Source organism: Gastrolobium bilobum, unplaced genomic scaffold (assembly GCF_033153095.1).
Source record: "Gastrolobium bilobum isolate Gb01-03AN ecotype WA unplaced genomic scaffold, APGP_CSIRO_Gbil_v1 utg2831, whole genome shotgun sequence".
NCBI classification, from domain to species: Eukaryota; Viridiplantae; Streptophyta; class Magnoliopsida; order Fabales; family Fabaceae; genus Gastrolobium; species Gastrolobium bilobum.
The window spans coordinates 39183-60450 of NW_026899212.1; the positions used below are offsets into that span (position 1 = coordinate 39183).

The window sequence follows — 21268 nt, forward strand, 5'->3', positions numbered from 1 at the left end:
ATAAATCACATGAGGTTTATGAATTTTTCCCTTGTTTTTTTTTTGGAAAGATACAAGCAAGGATATATAAATTGAGCTTTACTTTTCTTCAGCACTTGATGTCCAGCAAATAAATTCGGGGAATCATAATCATACAAAGGTTAGTGAAAACATTAAATGTGAAAAATCATAATCAATCAACAATGTAAGATCGTTATAGGATGTTCAGCAGTCGGAGAAGTAATTTTACCTATATAAATTGAATCATCATTTTTGCAGTAGTGGCAGAAAATTAATATTGTCACTGAGATGAAAAATTGGACCTACTAAGTTTATTTTTTAAAAAAAAAAGAAAAAAGTAATATAAAAATCGATGTGAGAGGAATTGCAAATATTATTTCTGTCGCATGGAGAAATAATATTTCCATATAAATTTTCTATTTCTCCCACGCCATTCGACCTAAGTTGCCACAAAGGGTAATGTAGTAATGAAAACTTCGACCCAAAAACTACATAAGAAAATCATACAAGACAAGACAGTGATGATGGATGGTATTCTGTCCTAATGAACTGTAGATCTATCCCATAAAGATATACGTTTAGAGATATTTATAAGAGAGATATTTTATAGACGTAGAGTCAATGTATCAATCATTGCGCACAAACAATAGGCGTATAGCCAAGAAGTGAGTGTAGACACAAGAAGTGAGTGTAGACACAGTGTTAACCAATGTTATTAAACTCGGACCAGTGATGGACCCGGTCGGGAAACCGGGTTAGCGGGTCACTGGTTCAACCATATGAACCAGATATATATAAATTTATATTTTATATTCAATTATATAATAAATATGTTAAATAGTACAAGTGAACTAAGAACCAAATAAATATTTTATACTCAATTACATAACAAGGGTTCGATTCCCACTAAATGCTATTTTGAAATAATTCTATGAAATGATAATATATATATATATATATATATATATATATATATATATTAAATGGTGCATAATAACCAACAAAGAAACTCAGCCCAGCGATAAGTTGTTATTGGACATTCTCACGAGACTCGAGTTCGAATCTCGGCACCAAACACTGATGTTAACAGTAATAGCAAATAGGTCAAAAGTATATACACAGGTGAGCTTTAGATATCCCTTGATTGATATGATAATTGCCTTATTTGCTGGGGATAAAGATCTTATTCTATGATCTCCTTAGATTATGTTGTTGTAATATCATTGAGATAAATTTTGATTTCTTATTGGATATGTGATTGAGATATGGATTTAGTTCATAACAAATGAGTTTTTGTATTTAAAAAATAAAAAAAAGATAACAAACACACAAAAACACTATACAACCCTAGCAAAAACTCTAGTTTGTGTTATAAAAAATAAAAAAAAACTCTAGTTTGTATTATTTATTATGAGTGGGGAGTGTTAGCACTTCTTTTTAGCTAAATGCTATTTTTATGCTAAAGATAAAAAAAACATTAAAGTTAAAGTTATTTTGATAATTATATAAAGAGTTCGATTTTTCTACAGTTACTGCAGATAATTTATTTGTAGGACGCTCAATACGACATTGTTTTGGGACGGAAATCATAATGTTTTTGTAATTTTAATTTATTTTAAAGTTATAATAGTCTTTATATTTATAATTTTTTAAGATTTCAATCCCAAAACGACGTCGTTTGAGGAATAAAAGATTTTTTTCGGTATTACAATTTTTTTTATAATAAACGACGTCTTTATATTTATAATAGTCTTTATATTTATAATAGTGTTTTAGTATTACAATTTTTTTTATAATAAAAGATTTTATAAAAATTTATTTGACTTAATTTTTATTTATAAGGAGAAGACAGGTAAAAAAACAAAAACCATGGTTTTTAAACCAACCCTAACACTCCCAACTAATGAAAAATAATACAAAGCAATTTTTTTTTTTCCTGTCTTCATCTTTCCGTTATATACAATCCACATTCAGCCCAAATTTTTTCTCTGTTCCCAACTTTCCATTACTTCACCGCCGCTCTTACTTCCATTCTGTTCTCGGTATTCTCTCTCTTCACTGTTTTCGCAATCTGCGTTTTTTAATTTACTTATTTATATCTTTGACTCGTAGCTAGGGATTCTCGCTGTAGTGATCAGATTCATCTGTGGTGCATCGGAATCGAATCTTGCTGCTCTTTTTTTTGTTTTGTTTTTGTTTTTGTTTCTTTTATCCGTAAAACTTGTGTGAATCGATCTAATTCTCGGTGCTTCGATGCAAGGTTCCTGTTGATTTTTGCATTTTTGTGATTTGAAGAGGGTGCTCTGTTTGTACGAACCGACTTTAATTCTTGGAAGAGAAAACCCTAATTTGAAATGGGTAGGAAGAAGCCGACAGCACGGGACGAAGAGAACCCATCGCAGCAGGGCGGTGGGAAATCGAAGAAGAAGGGGGCCGTAATCGACGACGACGAGTACTCTATCGGAACCGAGCTTTCGGAGGAGCCGCCACCACTGGCGCCGGAAGAGAAGGGGAAGAAGAAAGGTAAAAAGGGTAATGCTAAATCTGCTGAAAATGATGATAATGTTGTTGATGATGATGAAGATGTGCCAGAAGCTGACTTTGCTGGGAAGAAGAAGGGGAAATCAAAAAAGGGTGGTGGGAGTAATATATTCGCTGGTTCCGGCTTTGGTTTGCTTGGTGATGATGAGGATGGTGATGATGATGATGATGAAGTAGCCAGTGAGCGAGATGGTGAGGAGGAGGATGAACCTGTGGATAGTTTTTCGGGTAAGAAGAAGCCCTCCAAGGGTTCGAAGAAAGCCAGTGGTAGTTTGTTGAATGCACCCGATATTGATGAGAATGATGATGTTGATGAACCCGATATTTCTTTTCACGGGAAGAAAAAGTCTTCGAAAAGAAGCAAGAAGGGTGGTGCTTTATTTTCAGGTGCTAGTTCTGGTGAGATTGATGATGGAGAGGAGACCAAGAATGAAAAGGAAGATGAAGATGATGAAGACATGGGATCCAGCACTTTCTCAGGTAAGAAAAAGAAGTCATCGAAGTCTTCAAAAAAGGCTATTAATACACCTAGTACAACTTTGGCTGATGAGGATGATGTTTCGGTAACTGAGTCTGCTAGAGGTGGTGATGACAAGAATGAGGATGATGATTCTTTATTTGCATTTTCTGGTAAAAAGAAGTCTTCTAAAAAGAAAAGCAGTAGTAATACTGCCAAAGTGAGTGATGAAATTGGGCTTGGAAATGAAAGTGTAGAAGTTGTTGAGCCTGAGCAACCTAGTGTTGGTATTAGTAATACTGTTGCTGACAAAGTCAATGTAAATAAGAGTGAAGAGGTCACTGAAACTTCCAAAAATAAGAAAAAGAATAAGAAGAAGAGTGGAAGAACTGCTCAAGAGGAGGAAGATTTAGACAAGATTCTTGCAGAGCTTGGTGAGGCACCTCCTATGGCAAAACCTGCTGCTCCTCCACTGCAGGATGATAAAGTTCAGCCTACTCCTGAAGTAGGTTCTGCTGCTGATGCTTCAGGAGAAAAGGAGGGGGAAGAGGAGAGTGTAGAGTCAGCTGCTGCAAAGAAGAAGAAAAAGAAAAAGGAAAAGGAAAAGGAGAAGAAGGCGGCGGCGGCTGCAGCAGCCACCGGAAGTGTACCAGAAAATGAAACAGAAGAAATTAAAACTGAGACAATTGAATCAAAGAAGAATGAGTCGAAGACTAAAGCAGCTGACAAGAAAGTGCCAAAGCATGTTAGGGAGATGCAGGAGGCACTGGCTCGAAGAAAAGAGGCTGAAGAAAGGAAGAAAAAAGAAGAGGAGGAGAGATTAAGGAAGGAAGAAGAGGAACGGCGTAGGCAAGAGGAACTTGAGAGACAGGCTGAAGAGGCTAGACGCAGAAAGAAGGAAAGAGAAAAGGAGAAACTCCAGAAAAAGAAGCAAGAAGGTAAACTGTTAACTGGTAAGCAAAAAGAAGAAGCTCGTCGTTTGGAGGCAATGAGGAGGCAGATTCTCAATAGCACAGGCGGCGTGACTCTTCCTGGGGATTCCAATGCTCCAGCCAAAAAGCCCATATATCAGACAAAGAAGCCAAAACCAACCCATCGTAATCAGAATGGTGCTGCTGCTGTTCAGACAACTGAAAGTGTAGAAGCAAAGGAGGCTACCACTGATGTGGTTCCAGAGGAACCAGAAAAGGTTGAAGAAGTGGAGTCAGTGCAGGTGGAGGACAAAGTTGAACCTCCGGAAGTAGTTGAAGAGGATGGAGTGGAAGAAGATGATGTAGAGGATGAATGGGATGCAAAAAGCTGGGATGATGTTAATCTGAATGCCAAAGGTGCATTTGCAGATGAAGAGGCTGACTCAGAGCCTGAACCAATTGTCAGAAAGGAGATTAAAAATGCTGTAGCTAGTCACAATGCTGGTGAGATTTTCATTTTATCGATTCTTTTGTCACTCATTATCCTACTTATACTGGAAATCTTTTTGATGATTGAAAATAACAAACACGGTAGCTTGGTGCTCTATTGGTCCATATTGTTGCTGAATGCTAAAAGTTCAATTGCTTCATGGTGAACTTGCAATAATATATATTCACTTATTTTGGTATATAGAAATAGAAACTGATGATGCTTTGGATTTTAGATCAAGAATTTAGATTTGGAATCTTTTTTCTGCTAGCAAATGATCAGATTTCTTGGTTATATTAATAGTGTCACCTGCTGCCACAAACTAGTAAGTTACTATCCACAAGAATTGAGGTCAAACCTGGCACTCTGTCAGTGTGATGCTTTTTATTTTCTGGTCTGTAGTTTTATTTTCCTTCTTTGCTCTAGATAAAAAAATGTTTTTGTCCTTCAGCAAGCAATAGATCTCCCTGTAGCATGTGTATGAACAAACTTCTGTGTGTGTGTTTGTGATCAAGACCCGGTGGTGCGATTGACTTTTGTAGCCAACCCCCACCTAATGGGATAAGGATGGTGGTTGTTGTTGTTGCTTGTGTCCAAGTGCCTGAGGGGTTGAATGTTAGGAATTTGGCATATGCTTTTGTTCCCTAGTGAAATTTAATCTTTTGTTTGTTAACTACTTTCTTGCAAATTTTAAAAAGAATTATTGGTTTTCCTCCTACACAACAGGTGCTACTAATAAAACTGTTTCTAAGCCTGTGGCTGAAGATATTGAAGATAGATCACAGTCTAATGTAGACAAAAATAGAAAGCATAATCCAGACTCGAAAAAGGGACTGCCAAAGTCTTCTGTGCCTTCTAAGCCAAATGATGAGAACCTCCGCTCCCCAATCTGCTGTATCATGGGGCACGTGGACACCGGAAAAACCAAGCTGCTGGATTGTATTCGGGGTACTAATGTTCAGGAGGGTGAGGCTGGTGGTATCACACAACAGATTGGTGCAACATACTTTCCTGCTGAGAACATTCGTGATAGAACAAAGGAACTTAAAGCTGATGCAAAGCTGAAAGTTCCTGGTCTACTGGTTATTGATACCCCTGGGCACGAATCATTTACTAACTTAAGGTCTCGGGGTTCAGGTCTATGTGATATCGCAATTTTGGTTGTTGACATTATGCATGGCTTAGAGCCACAAACAATAGAATCACTCAATCTATTAAAAATGAGGAATACAGAATTCATTGTTGCCTTGAATAAGGTGAGTATTTATGTTTTGCACTTTTATGAGGTGTTGCTTCCATTGCTTTTTATAGGTAATGCTCTTACACTCTTCTTGTAACATTGCAGGTTGACAGGCTTTATGGGTGGAAAACATGCCGCAACTCTCCAATTGTTAAAGCAATGAAGCAGCAGTCAAAGGATGTGCAGAATGAGTTTAATATGAGGCTCACTCAGGTAGTAAAAAAGACGTTTCTTTTTTATTTGTCAGTTATGCAAGACATTTCTTGTTATGGTTTGCCACCCTAATTTTCTTCTGTTTCATTGCTAGATTATTACTCAATTCAAGGAACAAGGGCTAAATACTGAGTTGTATTATAAAAATAAAGAAATGGGAGAAACGTTCAGCATTGTGCCTACGAGTGCAATAAGGTAACTGTGGTTGCCTTGCAGCCATAATACTGCTACGTCCCCCCTCCTGTGCGAAACAAAAAAAAAATTGGATTGTTAATTGATACAATGGCTGGCTTTGGAGCCCATTAATTAGGCATTCACCATTTCTTTTATGTGGTGAAAGTTTCCATGAGATCAAGTTATTCCTTGGTATGATGAATGATAATGTCTCCTTTGTCATCAAGAACAAGCCTAAACGGATGGGTCATGCTTTTGAGACCCAAGGGATATTTAATTAAATATTGAATTGTATTTACATATAACTTTTAATAGTTCTGTCGTTAATATAGATAATATTATACAATATCTCTTCATTTTAAAGGTGCCCAAATGTTAAGTCAACATTTTTTGTTGGTTTCAGAAGAGTTTCGTTCCATTTGCTTTCAGCATTTTCTTCATTATTACAAAGCATCTTTTACTGTTTCAAACATTTTGTTGGGATGTTTCAAAATGGGTTCAACCTTTATGAGCTCTCCCTGAAATTATGCAAAAAATGTTGATTTGGTGGGAACATAGGGAGAAGACGGGTGAGTGTATGAAAAGTGGGGGGCACATCTCCATTTATTTTGGGTGCTAGTATGCCTGGAAGATTGTTAAATCTTTGCCTTAGGACGAAAACCATCTCTTTTATTGTTGCATAAGACTGTTGTATAATCTGCTTAATGCTCCTCATATGGGTGTTGTTGTATTGATATTGAGTCTTTCATGTTGTAGTGGTGAAGGAATCCCAGATATGTTATTACTATTGGTTCAGTGGACCCAAAAAACAATGGTTGAGAAACTTACATACAGTGAAGAAGTGCAGGTTAGTTTTATTGCCACATAATATTAAAACTGGTTTAGTGCTTTACAAGCGTTTAACTTTTGGGACCTAATTGTTATTTGATTGTGGCTACCAGTGTACTGTTTTGGAGGTCAAAGTTATTGAAGGCCATGGAACTACTATTGATGTTGTTTTAGTTAATGGTGTTCTTCATGAAGGAGATCAAATAGTTGTCTGTGGAATGCAGGCAAGTATCTTGCACTGCATCATTTCTGACTAGCCCTCTACTTCTGACTGATGAAATTTCTATTACAGGGGCCAATTGTTACCACAATTCGAGCTTTATTGACACCTCATCCAATGAAAGAGCTCCGTGTTAAGGTATGGTTTTCAGTTGTTACTTGATAGGAAAATTAGAACTTTGCTACATAACTTTCTAGTATGCACATGAACAAGATTCTTTTTTGGTGAGTTGAAAATCCCCCCCTTCCCCCTTTATTGTTGATTTCATACACAAATGAGTGCCTGTGATCCCTTCAGTGTTGGAAGCTAAGGAAAGGATTGTGAGATTCTGACCATTATGCTTAACATGAAAAAGATTGACTGGTGATTCTTAACATAAATTTTATCAGTAATGACTCAAATCAAACCCTTGGAAAGATATGCATTCCCTATTAGAGGGCTCTAACCCTGCAACGTAAGCCTGTGGCCAAGTTTTATCAGTACACGTCTCTTGTTGCTCAGTTTGTGGCCAAGGTTGCCAACCTTGAGAGTTAAGGTTAATTCAGCTAGTAAGCTTGACTAGTAAACTCTTCCCGTAAGAGTTTTCACTCTTCAAAAATATTATTTAAAAGAAATATCCCCGTACCCCAAACATAATCTCATATCCATAATTAATGTTTAAATTTCAAATCCATAACAAAGTAAACAAAAGTAATAAAGTGAAAACTTTTATATTATACTTAGTCAGCACTTACAGTATTTTGTAGGTTAACAAAAATCAACTACAACTGCATTCTGAGGTCAAATCCATGTGTAAATCTAGTTGTAGGTTAACAAAAATAAACTACAACTGCATTCTGCGTAAGGGTGTTCGTGGTCTGGATTGGATCGGTTTTGAAGGAAAAATATCTGATCCAATTCCTACGGTTTGATCATTTAATCATCCATTCGGTTTGTATTTTTTTTTCAAATCCGACCCAATCCAATTTTATTAGATTTGGATTGAATTGGTTTTCGGTTTTCGAAAAGCCTAAAATTTCAGCCATACAAGTAGGGGTGAAAGTGGGCTGGGCTGGGCCAAACTTTGCCCCGAAAAGCCCAAGCCTACGTCAAAAAATTTCAATTTGGCCTGGCTTAAGCCTAGTATGAGTATAACTGTTAGCCTGGCTTGGCCCATTAGCCTGTTAATTTTTAACTTCCAAGCAGAACTGTGAATCAACTTTACAAAGTACTCAAATTCTGTGGATACACCAAAAATCATAATTTCAACGTCCAAACAGAATCATGAATCATAACAAAACTCATACAATATGCATTTAAGTCATTTTTAAAAGCAAAATGCTCAAACTAAATAACATATATTTCATCAGATCCAACAAACAAATCCATACTATGTAAATTAAAATAACTACATGAATCCAACAAACACATCATGATGCTTGTAGTAAGTATAACCTCTCCCAAAAATCTTTTAATATATTCATATACACAATCTAACATGTTGAGATGTTGGTTCCTCCTATATAAGAAATAAAGTAAGATTTCTATTAAAATATAATCGAATATAATTAAGTTATAAATAATTGTAATTGATTAAATTTATATCTTTTGTTTTTTCTTCAATACTTACTCTATTTTATTTTATTTAAAATAAATAGTACAATATAAGCCGGCCTGTAGGCTTATAGGCCCGGCCTTTTAAAAGTGGGCCTACGGCCTTTTTATTAAACAAGCTTTTTTAAGGCCCAAGCCCGACCTATTATACAAAATATACTAGGTCAGGTCTGGCCTGATGTAGGCCGAGCATTAGGCCCCTGTAGGCCGGCCCGGCCCAGTTTCACCCCTACATACAAGTCACTAGCTATGTTAAAATAAAGCCATACAAAGTTATAAATCACCGGAAAATTCAAGTCTTCAAACTAAAACAAGTTTTAAAATTCATGAAGACTTAAAATAGAATAATAGACAATAAAAAACTAAAACAAGGTAGTTTGCTATCAATAACATCCAAGATTCCATTCCATATCTACAAAACAAGTAGCGGAATTTCAAAAATAATAAATACATAATATATTGGATCGATTTTCTCCAACCAAATCGAAAACCGATCCAATCCAATTAAAATATGCATTTTTTTTCGGGTTTTTGGTTAATTCGGTTTTTCAGTTCGGTCACTGCGGTTTGAATTGGTTTGGATTGGTTGATGAATACCCCTAATTCTGCGGTCAAATCCATCTGTAAATCTAGGCTTGCAAGTAGAATCGAGTGTTTAGCTCGTAAACTAGTACAAGTTTGACAACAAGAGAGTTTACATGTGATTTAACTTGCTTTTTGTGCCCTTGGATCTTTAACTCTGTTTGAAAACCATGCTTATGGTTGTAGCCTATGTACAACTCTTCCGGTGTGTGAGTACGTGCAGATGTGCTTCTGGCTATGAAAGAGCATGTTATTTTTAGAAATGTGTTTAGAGCTTTGAAATCAACTTTGTTGTTGGTGAATGAAATGATTACCCATATACTCGTATTAATTACTAAATGGATCTATTTGAAGGGCTTATTGGGCTGCAAGTTCTTAAAATTCTGTAACTTGCGTCTCTTTGTTAAAATAATTTTGAGACTTCCATAAGCTAGAACTTGGAAGTGTTCTGGCAAGTATATTTGTTTATACTTCATATTGTTATGCTAATATGAATCAACAGTTGGGAGAGGTCATAAAAAATTGGGAGACACCCACTTGGTGGAGAGGGTTCTTGGATTATTTGTTTCTTATACCAGACAAATTTTATTTTATTGGATTGAATAAATGAACTTCTCATCCATGTATATCAAACATCAACAGTTTGTTTGCTGTAATACATTCTTAATCAATAAATTTCATCCTGGCAGAGGGAGTGTTTTATTCAGTATGTCTTATAACTAAGTGATGGTGGTCTAATTTCAGGGAACTTATATCCATCACAAACAAATCAAAGCTGCAATGGGTATAAAGATTACTGCCCAGGTACTTCTCGGTGATATTGATCTGACTTCTTTTTAATCAAGCTTTTATCCAATAATGTCTTTCTTAATTCTTATGTCTATGTGTAGAGATTTGGTTTTATTGTGGCTTTTTTTTTTTTTTTTTTTTTTTTTCAGGGGCTTGAACATGCTATAGCTGGCACTGGTTTATATGTGGTGAACCCTGATGATGATTTGGAAGATGTTAAAGAAGCAACAATGGAAGATATGCGGTCAGTCATGAGCAGGATTGACAGGAGCGGAGAGGGTGTTTGTGTACAGGCATCTACCCTTGGCTCCTTGGAGGCATTACTGGAATTTTTGAAAACTCCTGAAGTGAATATTCCTGTTAGTGGTATAAGCATAGGCCCTGTACATAAAAAGGATGTAATGAAGGCCAGTGTAATGCTTGAAAAGACACGAGAGTATGCTACTATATTGGCATTTGATGTCAAAGTCACTCCTGAGGCTAGAGAACTTGCAGATGAATTGGGTGTGAAAATTTTCATCGCTGATATCATTTATCATCTGTTTGATCAATTTAAGGCTTATATTGACAACATTAAGGAGGAGAAAAAGAGAGAAGCTGCTGATGAGGCAGTCTTCCCATGTGTTCTGAAAATCTTACCGAATTGCATTTTCAACAAGAAGGATCCAATTGTTTTGGGAGTTGATATACTTGAAGGCATTGCAAAGGTATTATTTTTTAATTTAATACGGCTGCAATGTATATGATGAATAGCAGTTTTCTAGACATAAGGTGCTTTTGCCTGGAGTAAATTCAACAGTTGTATTTTTGTTTATGATCCATATTTGACAAAGGGATTAGCAATCATATTTCTCTGTCCCTTGGATAACTTTAGGCTGCAGTTGTTCTACTAGTTAGAAAATTGGGAGGTGGAAATGTTGGAATGAAAACATTTTACACTTGCTTGGTACAACAGAAATGTTGGAAGATTGAAAGTGGAGTGCAACTTACTTACATTCCACCCCTCAAATTGTGGTTCTTAGTATGAAAGTGAGCTTAAAGTGAATTTTTATCCGTCTAACCAACAATTAGTGAAAATAAACCTTTGCATTCTGCTGTCCTGCTCCATTCTCACATTTATCCTCATTTTCCACCTTCTCAAACAATAATAGCCTTAGTCTGTTGATCACATTTGGAAGACTTTAGACACTAGTTTGAGCTTGGTTTTGTTTCCAAATTAATTAATTGATTTCAATATGGAGTCTTTAAGTTGGGGGAAGATCTTCCACTCTTAGAATTGTCTGTCTTTAGTCATGGCACATTTGAAAAAATGGATGAGTTGTATATAGACTTGTATAAAATTAAGTGTAGAAGTGAAATATTGTGCTTGACTCTCATCGTCAAGCTACATAATTTATCAGCCGAGTCTTTTATATCCATTCCCTATGGGAAAATGCCAGAGCTTGAATTTCTTGTTGCCAAAATGGCTCCTACCACTAGATTTCATCCAATAATCACCCTTAAATAATAATAATAATAATAATAATAATAATTTATAATTATTATTATTATTATCATCATTATCATTATTATTATTATTATTATTGTCATTATCATTATTGTTATTATTATTATTATTATTGTCATTATCATTATTTTTATTTTTATTATTATTGTTATCATTATCGTTATTGTTATGATTATTAATTTTTTGTGTTTATTTAATATATGCTTGCTCAGTTCAGATGATTCTCCCATTATGTGTTTTTACATTTTGTGCATCATTAATTTTCAGATTGGTCTTAGCGAAGCCCAGTTTCTGACCATTTAAGATCCAACTTATTTTTTTGGGCTATGGTGTTAACGAGAGTCATGTCACGTTATGAAGTCTGTTGTGTGCAATGTGCAAAAATTAATTGTCGTGTTTTTCTTAAATTTGCATCTGATATTGTCTACTTGACAGGTTGGGACTCCTATTTGTATTCCTTCCAGAGAGTTCATTGATATTGGTCGCATTGCTTCGATTGAGAACAACCATAAACCTGTTGATTCTGCGAAGAAGGGGCAGAAAGTAGCCATTAAGGTATGTGCTTGAACTGAAATTAGATTCTTTATAACAAGCATCTCTGAATTCACCAAGTTTGCCCAATGAAAAAATGGAATTTGAATTATAGACTTAAAACCTCCCTTGTTCTGGAGAAGAAGGAAAAGCTTATATCTGTGTTTTAGAATGATGTTGAAAAAGAAAAAAAAGTGAAGAGTGGATCATTTTTATATTTGAGGAAATGGTTTTATTACAATGATAGAAACTGTCATGGTACATTTACGTAATTTACATGTGGTCAATTTTTTAGACTTAGTTATTGAGAAAGAGAAACTAAAGTGAAGAGGTGAAGTGGATCATTTTTATATTTGTTGAGTACTCTTAGTTTCAGTCTTACTGTTGCGTTTCAATTTGGTTTACAGATTGTTGGCAGCAACTCCGAGGAGCAACAAAAAATGTATGGGAGGCATTTTGAGATTGATGATGAACTTGTAAGCCATGTTTCACGGAGATCTATTGATATACTCAAAACTAATTATCGGGTAAGTTATTAATAATAAGCATCAGGAGCAACGTTTATTTAAATATTTAAGGATCTTGTTGAACTGTCTCTTAAATTTACTCTATTGATTGATATAGGATGATCTTAATATGGAGGAATGGAGGTTGGTTGTGAAATTGAAGAATCTTTTCAAGATACAATGAGGAGATTTGATGTGTAGGCACTCGAGTATTCATTTCAGAAAAAAAAGGTTTCAGTGAAATGTTTGTTCTATGCAAAACTTCGAAGGTTTGTGCGGGGATGCGGTTGGATCCAACATGGTGACCAATAAGTTGATGAAATGAGTCACAGATAGAAGGCGTTGTATGTCATGGAGAGGCAAAGTAGCTTGCACAAGAAACTCATTCTGTGTCAGCTGGGAAGCTCCAGGCTAGAAGGTTGAGAAAAGGGAAATTGGCAAGGTGCAAATTTTGTGAGTTACTACTAATATACATATCTGGTATAACATGGAGGCAAATAAGGGTTCTAAATTGCATTTTTTTTTCATGAGGGAAAGCAAAATTTCACGGGAGTAATTCTTGATGTGACAAAAAATTGTTCACTTTTGGTTTCCGTGGTACTTGTGTACAAATCTTTTCCATTTTGTAGCTTAGAGGCACGTTACTTTTCGCGAGTTGTTTATCTGTTTGGTTTGTTTCCTTCCAATCATTTGGTTACGGAAACCAGCATGAGTAATGCATGGCAAGGGAGCATGAAATATATTTGTATTTGAATGTTTTGGTATATTCTGCTCTCAGAGATCCGAAACTTTTATCTTCTATCTGGCTATATATAATTTAGTTTTTTGAGATTAACTTTTATCTGACCAGCTCTTTGGACTTTGGTGTGCATTTTCTAGGAACTCCACCGCTGATGCGTGGAAGGTTACTACTATATGACTTAAGTAAGTGTTTACCTAGTGTAGTGACCATTGGTCCCTCTTTGTAAGAAAAAAAATGTAGGACACTTTCTATAATCAAATGATGACACTCCCAATCGAGGACTTGAACAAAACCAGGACAGTGTGTTGAAGCAACCATGTTGGGTTCTGTTATTGAGTTGCTTAAATGGCAAAGGAGAATGAAATGCTTCGAGCGTCTTATATTAATAACAGAATTGAGGGTTGAGAAAGGAATTATTGGTTACGTTTACATACCAAGCTGAGTATCGTTGTATCCGTTATATTGATCTGGATATAGCTGCGAAGTCGATAAGAACTCTTTTTGCCTAAAACAAAGAGTTCATAGAGCAATGGAAGTGTGGTAAATAAAATAATTGATAGCTAGAAATTAATTTAACAAAATATTATTTAAAATGTTTGTATCAAACATGAAATATAACATTTGCATTTGTTATTATTTTTAATTAAATTATTTTAAATACTTCTAAAAAAATTATTGCTTTTGAATTGATAGTTTTGAACCACTTATAATTCACAAAACTCATAGATCGCTATTTTAAATTATATGTAAGGAACCACTAAGTTTCATCAATAACATCAACATCACCCTTATCCATAGTTAGGGATGGCAAAGTGGGCAGCTCGTCCCATCTTGTCATTAACTCGTCAAAAAATGAGTCAGCCCGTCTCGCTTTTAAAAATGGGCTGAAAAACTCAGTCCGCTCCGTTCTGTTTGGCGTGTTGGACGGGTTAGCCCGCTAGACCGAGCCTATTTTACACTGAGCCGCCTTGGTCCGCCATCAACCCGTCAAAAATGAGCCTGCCCCGCCCCGCTTTTTAAATGGGTTGAAAAACTCAGCCCGCCCCACCCCGTTTAGTGGGTGGGGCGGGTTAGCCGCCGAGCTGAGCCTGTTTTGCCATCTCTATCCATAGTTAGCTGGATCAATGACAAATGAGCTCAAATGAAAAATATGAAAAGATTGAAGAAAAAAAGGATTAAAAAAAAAATTAAAAAAGAGAAATAAACAAATAACCGTATGAATTAAAAAAATTAGCAATGAACAATTAAAATAATGTGAAAATAAAGATAAATAAGAGAAAAAAAGTAAAGAAAAAAGAGGTAAATAAATAAAGAAGAGAGGAAAAAAAAAGGAAGAGATAAAGAAAGAAATAAAGGTAGATATATGGAAAGATGACTGAAAAGAGACCAGAACTTAGGGAAAAAAAATGGGTTTAACTTCCACAGTACTAATAGCTTTCTTCCAATATGTTTTAAGATAAATCATCTACCAATCTATATTTCATTTTATTAAGTTTTGTTTTACTATTCTTCCCTATGTAAGTTTTGACCTCTTCCTCTCTTTGTGTCAAGCTTTTAGTAACAAATTTGTATTCTTTCAAAAAATTGAAAATGCAAATAAAAAGCAAACCTGTGATTAAGACTACAGTAGTAATGCGATTTAGGGCCGAGTGGAAATAGGGTACCTATTTTATGTGTAGTGTCCAATTAATTAAAAGTAAAAGCAAAAGCAAAGAGCATTTGCTTGGTTAAAAAGATTCAAATAATATGCAATTACTGATATTCTGATTGATTTTTCTTTTCTATAGCAAACCCCAAATAAATTTTATCTTTCGTTGTAGTACAATGTTCTCAATTCATTAAAATTACAGTTCATAAATTCAAGAATTACATGTTTTCCTTTGAAGGAAAGCTCGTTCATATTTTGACAGCAGTATATCTCCACCAACTTTATCAACGAAAAACTCCAAGTTTTATCATATATATACAAAGGAAAATATTTTCTTATGTTGAAGGAGATAACTTTTCTCTCCTACACAAATAAAAAGGTGGGTCTCTTGAATTTTTTTTTCTTTTATATTTTTTAACAAACAATGGGATCCACATATTTATTTCTATGACATGAGATAACTTGTCTCTTTTAACATGAGATTAATAACACCTATATACAAATTACACGTACATAAAATTGTTTTGATAGACCTTACTACCTCTAGTGCATATATATTACCAAGCCAACTTTCTTCAATTCAAGTCTCATCTAATCATTATTGTAAAAAGCAAAAATGAGGGGAATCCATAGAAGTAATTAGATAAAGCACATACAGTTCCCTTAATTAATATGATATCCTATTAGCAAAACTCACTTCATAAATGGAACTAAAGCCCGCTTGACCCAATCAACTTGGTTAGACCAAAAGTTATGGCCATAGCTAGCCAACCCCCAAACAAGACCCTCACACAAGACCTCAAAGTTGGAGCCTTACCAAGCACTGCTCCCAACCAACCAAAGACTACCAAAGCAAAGGTCACTGCTCCCAAAATCACTCCTATCCTCACCTTATAGTCCCTTATGAAAGAGGCTCCAAGAAGTGGAACCATTGCACCAACTGAAAATGCTAAAGCTGAAGCTGTTGCTGCTTGTAAAGGGTTTGGTAAACCCTCTTTCTCTTTATTTTCTTCCTCTTCTCCACTTGATGAGCCATTGCCCCTTTCATTGTCTCTTTTCAACTGAGCAACTTCTATGTCCAACTGTGAGTACACAGACACAAACTCCCCTATGGCCATGCTACAAGCACCTGCCACCAACCCTGCAAACCCTGCTAAGATCATGGCCTTGATGTCTTGCTTCACTGCTCCTACACCCATCATTAGAGATGCTGTAGAGACTAACCCATCATTGGCTCCTAAGACAGCAGCACGTAGCCATTGGGATCTTTTTGAGTAATCAAAGTCCTTGGTTTCAATATCTAGAGTTGCTTGTGGCTCAAGGTCATTGTTTGGATGGAACAATTTGGTTTGGTTGAGGGATGAATGATTGGATGCCATTAGAAAGGGTGAGACACTTTAGGAAGAGATAATTAATGAAGGATGATGAATCAGATGGTAAGGTGAAAGTGTGAAGGACACACGCTATCAAATAAGGGTATTTATTGATGAAAATTGCCTATGTTGGAGACAAAGGTGGAGCAAACCCACTAAATAAAAAAAGAATTCTATATTCACCAAATGTATACGGAAATATGCATGATAGGATTATAAAGTAAAGCAATTTTGCCCCATTTATTAAAGAATGTATGAAAAAGAAAGGAATGGCTGAGGTAGTGTGGGCTCAAACGGTGACATAGATAATAGGATGTCGGTCAAATAATGTAACTTTTTTTTTCCCCCAGGTCAAGAATGAAATGTGCTTTGAATGCGCAATCAAGATGTGTGTGTTTTTCCAAATTATTGAGACTTTAGCCTTATTAATTTAGAAGACAGAGTCAGTGAACATGATGAAAAATGGGCAAAAGAAGTTATTATTAATTAGTTGGTTGGCTTATTATACATGGTATGTACATTCTACACTTATCCCACAATAATTTCTGTTTTAACTTGTGGTTTATAAATTTTATTAGTGGAAATAGTTAACAAACAAAAACATTATAAAGCAGTTATGCTTTTGGTGTCTAGCATGCCGTGATGAGAGGGAGACATGTAAATGTGATGTTATTCCTCATAAATAAATGCATCTCAAAAGTTGGAAAAGAAACCACATGTACTTTTTGGGAAAATTATTTGTCATTTTAAAGGATACAAGTTTATATATCCTTCCATCCCTTTATAGCTATGTATTTCGAGAGATATATAGTTATAATATTAAAATTACTTTTTTTTCTCTCTTTAGAAACTTGTCTACTAACGTGAAAAGAGAGAGATTGAATACATAGTTATAAGGACTGAAAGGATATAAGCTTATATAATTTAAAAGGATACACACTGAACCCATACTTTTTACTAGGAGATGCTGAGACAAGTTCCAACCTCCAAATGTTTATGAACATCTTAATTAACCACAGTATATTCAGCAGACAATAGTAATCAAAGGCAGAAAGATATTCATGAAAATGTAATATCACTGTTTTGTTCACCAAAAAGAAGAGCACCTCTTTCACAAAGTTCCAAAATCATATTTATGTGAGAGCCTGCTGTCCAGATAAAAAGCATCTCCAACAAAAAATAGCACTTTAGATCATTTAATCCCAGAAGCAATAGAATCAATGATATGGAGAACGATCTAAAACAAAGAAAAAGCAATGAATGAATAATAGAGATCATCAATGATCATCTGTTTTATCCATAAAGAAGTGATCAAAATGGGATATGCACATAAAAGGAAGTTATACCTGACCAGAAGCCCATGACTATGACATGACTCAGACAAGGACAAAACGTAGTGATAACCAATACGAAATGGCTTTCTTTACTTGCTAAAACAAGAGGGAAAAGCATATTATATTGAGGCATCTTTGTTCCTTCAGTTATAAAACAGGGTCTAGTAGCACAAATAGTTCCATTTTGCATTGGGAAACTGATGAAAATCGTATGTGTATATCAATTCTTACTCTAAATAGTTACTATGTAGTGGTGATGATCATTTTCTGTGTTTTTGTTGCAAGGATATGTGTGTCGTTGACCTATGAAGTACCGATACTCCGATTTTTTTTTCAACACGCGTATCGAAAACGTATTGTATCGTATCGATAAATTAACAGTCGTATCGAGAACATATTGGGAACTTATCGAAAATGCCATGTCGGAGTCGGTGCTTCAGTCGTTGACAATTCTAAATCATGAACTTGGGGTAACATTTATGTTAACGAAAATGATACTTTCATAATAGTGTAATTAGTGGCGTAGCCAAATTATACTTAGGTATGGCCTGGGCCCTAGTAACATTTCAAATTTTTTTTTATTATATATAATTATATAAGTAATTATAATTGGGCCCTAGCTAAAATTGTAACAGTGTTAACAGACGAAGATTTGGAGCTGCTTTGCGTGTGTGACCAGATAACATATTGTTTTCTTCTTCTTCTTTCACCTTTTTCCAATTAGGGTTTTCTTTTAACCTTTTTTTTTCTTATTCTATTTCACCATCCGGAACCCAGCCATTCTGCGACAATGTACGATGTTTCGTTCCTTTCTCAAAATTTTACGGATACATGTTCTTAGAATATGCATTGGTAATTATATTGTCCACTGAAAAAAAAATTGATTTATATTTTTGAACCTTGTAAAAGAGAAATTCTCTTTTACCAAAAAAAGAGAGAGAGAAATTCTTTGTCTTTGCTGACCATAATTGTTTATTGGGTGTTTCAAACATGAGTGAAATTCATGCCCTTTTTTTTATTTACCACTTTTTTTGTGTGTGGTTGTATTGATTGATTTTATTTCTTTTGAAAAATGGAGTGTTGTTTTACGTTTACTTTTTTTAAAAAAATTATTTTAATGCAGAGCTATAGTTGCTATTGGTAATGAAATTGAATTGTTTCTTGGTGTTATTTGTATTTGATTTCACAACAGGAATGCGAATTTTGGCAATTAATTAGTGGAAACTGTTAAAGAGAAAAATCAATGAAGATATATGTATATATATAGAGTATGAAAATTTCTTGTACATACCCATTAACAAATTCTTTTTTTCTTGTATTTTAAATTTTTTTAATTAAATATCTAAATAGTGATTAAATGATTTATGTGGATCCAATGTCTTTAAATGATTTTAGATATTTGTCACTGATTTTTCCATGTTTCTTTTTAATTGTGAAGTTTGCTCTGTCCCTCTACGTTGATGTTCTTCACAGGTCACAACTAGGGGTGTAGATGGATCAGGTTAGGCCAGACTTTGACTTTGATAGCCTAAGCCTATGTAAAATATTTAGAGTCTATACTGTCTATTAGCCTATTAAAGGTTTGATTTATTGGTCTGGCCTGGCCTATTATAAAAAACTAAAAAAAAAACTAACACGGCTTGTAAGGCCTACCAAGTTGCAAACTAAGGGGGGTGTATTGAATTAGAATTTCAGAGGATTTTAATGGATTATTTTTGGACAAAAAAAGTAATTGGTATTCAATTAGGGTTTTAAAGGATTGAAAAAAAGTAATGTGGTATTCGATTAGGATTTTAAAAGATTATTTTAGAGTCCGTCCAAATCCGTTGGTATTCAATCAGGATTTTAAATAAAGGAAATACAATCTTAAGGTACTAAAAAATATGACGATTTTAATGAATTTTCTATTGGTGTGAATTTCGTGAAAAATATAAATAGGATGTCTCTCTCACAATCTCACCATAGCATTTTCTCAAAGCCAATGTATGCTCTTTTTTGACTCTCATATATTTTCTTTTTTAATCTCCTCTTATTTATCATTAGGTTTATATACCACCGACTCCAATTAGGTTGAGTTAAAGGTGCTGTGTATATTGATGTTGATATATTTTTTCAGGTTTGGGTATTCCTCCTTCATGATTAATGGTTGGGTTTGTCGTATGTATTTATCATGTTTTGGTATTCCTTTTTCATGATTAAAGATGTGCTTCATTATTTTTTTTTATCAGAGTTGTATAGAGTTGACGATAAACATGTATCTGATCTCTAAAATTAAACTAATAAGCTTACTACATACATTCTTCGTCAACCTTTTTCTTTTGTATATTGTTTGAATTATAATGAGCATAAAATCCTAATATTCTTCGTGTTTGACAATGGTACATATTAAAAATCATAATAATTCGGTGGTAAGCTCTATTAAAAATTCTTCGTGTTTGGCAATGATACGTTCTTCGTGTTCAATCTTTGTCATGCATCATTGAGAAATGTAATTGAGAGGATATTTCGCATTTTTAAATCATGGTTCACAATTTTTAAGTCAGCACATCCATTTCCTATTAAACACAAGCAGAGCTTGTGTTAGCATGTGTAGCACTATATAATTTTCTTTGCAAAGAATGTCGTTTGAATTAATTTCCAATTGAATCAATAGATGCATCTTCTTCTTCAGTATCACCAATTAATGAAGAAGATAATTTTCAACCATTGGTCAAACCCAAGAGCAGGAACGAGAATATGTTAATGCGCAGATTACTAGTATAACTTTAGATATGTGGAGAGCTGATGCTTAGTAATTTTGAATGTTTGTTAAAAATTATATTATGTTTTACTGATTGAGAAAATTATATTAGGTTTTACTTTTTGTATTAATATTATTGTATTTCTTTGTTATTTTTTTATTGACTCGTGTAATTTTGAGTGTTTCTTAAAAATTCATATAGTTTTTAAAATCTTATAAATTCATATTGTCCTTTCAAATCTTATAAATTCTATTAAAATTCTTTAAAATCAAATCTTATGAAATCTTGATTGCAAAAAAAGTCTTTAAGGTCCCTCCAATTCTAAATAGTCTTTTAAAATCTATAAGATTTTTTATCTCAAAAAATTCTTTTAAAATCCTAATTCAATACACCCCTCTAAAGTTTATAGGCCCAACCAAATTGAAATATAAAAGTTAAAATTTTTTATTCACAAAAATCACATAAAATAAATTTTCATTAACATCACATGAAATAATGCTCATAAAGATTCACATGAAAAATTTCATATATGTATATATACATATAATTTGCACTTTCTTTACTAATTTAATTTTATATTATATTTTAAATTTTAAATAAATATTTATTATTTGTTAAATAACATCTATCATATTACTTTGATAATTAATGTTACAAATTACAATATCATAATATGTCTTTAAGTGAATAATATATTTCATAAATATATTATATTATTGAAAAAAATAAAAGGTTAGCATGGAGCCTTTTAGGCTAGGCTTTTTAAAGTGAGCCTATTTCATAATTTTTCATAATTTTTAAATGGACTTTTCTAAAAGTCTAAACCTGCATTATTTAAAAAATAGAGT

At 34.1% G+C, this 21268-nt stretch overlaps 2 protein-coding genes across 2 annotated transcripts; one reads left to right on the forward strand and one right to left on the reverse strand.

Moving 5' to 3' along the window:
- Positions 1–1957: 1957 nt before the first annotated feature.
- LOC133288291 (eukaryotic translation initiation factor 5B) lies at positions 1958–13384 on the forward strand. The gene is made up of 13 exons (XM_061486014.1): positions 1958–2042; positions 2261–4413; positions 5126–5655; positions 5745–5852; positions 5947–6047; positions 6783–6873; positions 6968–7078; positions 7147–7212; positions 9994–10053; positions 10188–10745; positions 11981–12100; positions 12484–12603; positions 12701–13384. The coding sequence occupies exons 2-13, from the start codon at positions 2355–2357 to the stop codon at positions 12764–12766; spliced, it is 3990 nt and encodes a 1329-aa protein (XP_061341998.1). The 5' UTR covers positions 1958–2042; positions 2261–2354; the 3' UTR covers positions 12767–13384.
- A 2058-nt stretch (positions 13385–15442) lies between these two features.
- LOC133288329 (vacuolar iron transporter homolog 4-like) lies at positions 15443–16351 on the reverse strand. The gene has a single exon (XM_061486059.1). The coding sequence runs from the start codon at positions 16349–16351 to the stop codon at positions 15683–15685; it is 669 nt and encodes a 222-aa protein (XP_061342043.1). The 3' UTR covers positions 15443–15682.
- Positions 16352–21268: the final 4917 nt, after the last annotated feature.

Excerpts from the sequence above, each read along its gene's own strand:
- LOC133288291 (XM_061486014.1), top strand. The coding sequence starts at position 2,355 with ATGGGTAGGAAGAAGCCGACAGCACGGGACGAAGAGAACCCATCGCAG. Across the intron at positions 4,414-5,125 it reads TGTAGCTAGTCACAATGCTG|GTGCTACTAATAAAACTGTT; the intron begins GTGAGATTTTCA and ends CCTACACAACAG. Across the intron at positions 5,656-5,744 it reads TCATTGTTGCCTTGAATAAG|GTTGACAGGCTTTATGGGTG; the intron begins GTGAGTATTTAT and ends GTAACATTGCAG.
- LOC133288329 (XM_061486059.1), bottom strand. The coding sequence starts at position 16,351 with ATGGCATCCAATCATTCATCCCTCAACCAAACCAAATTGTTCCATCCA.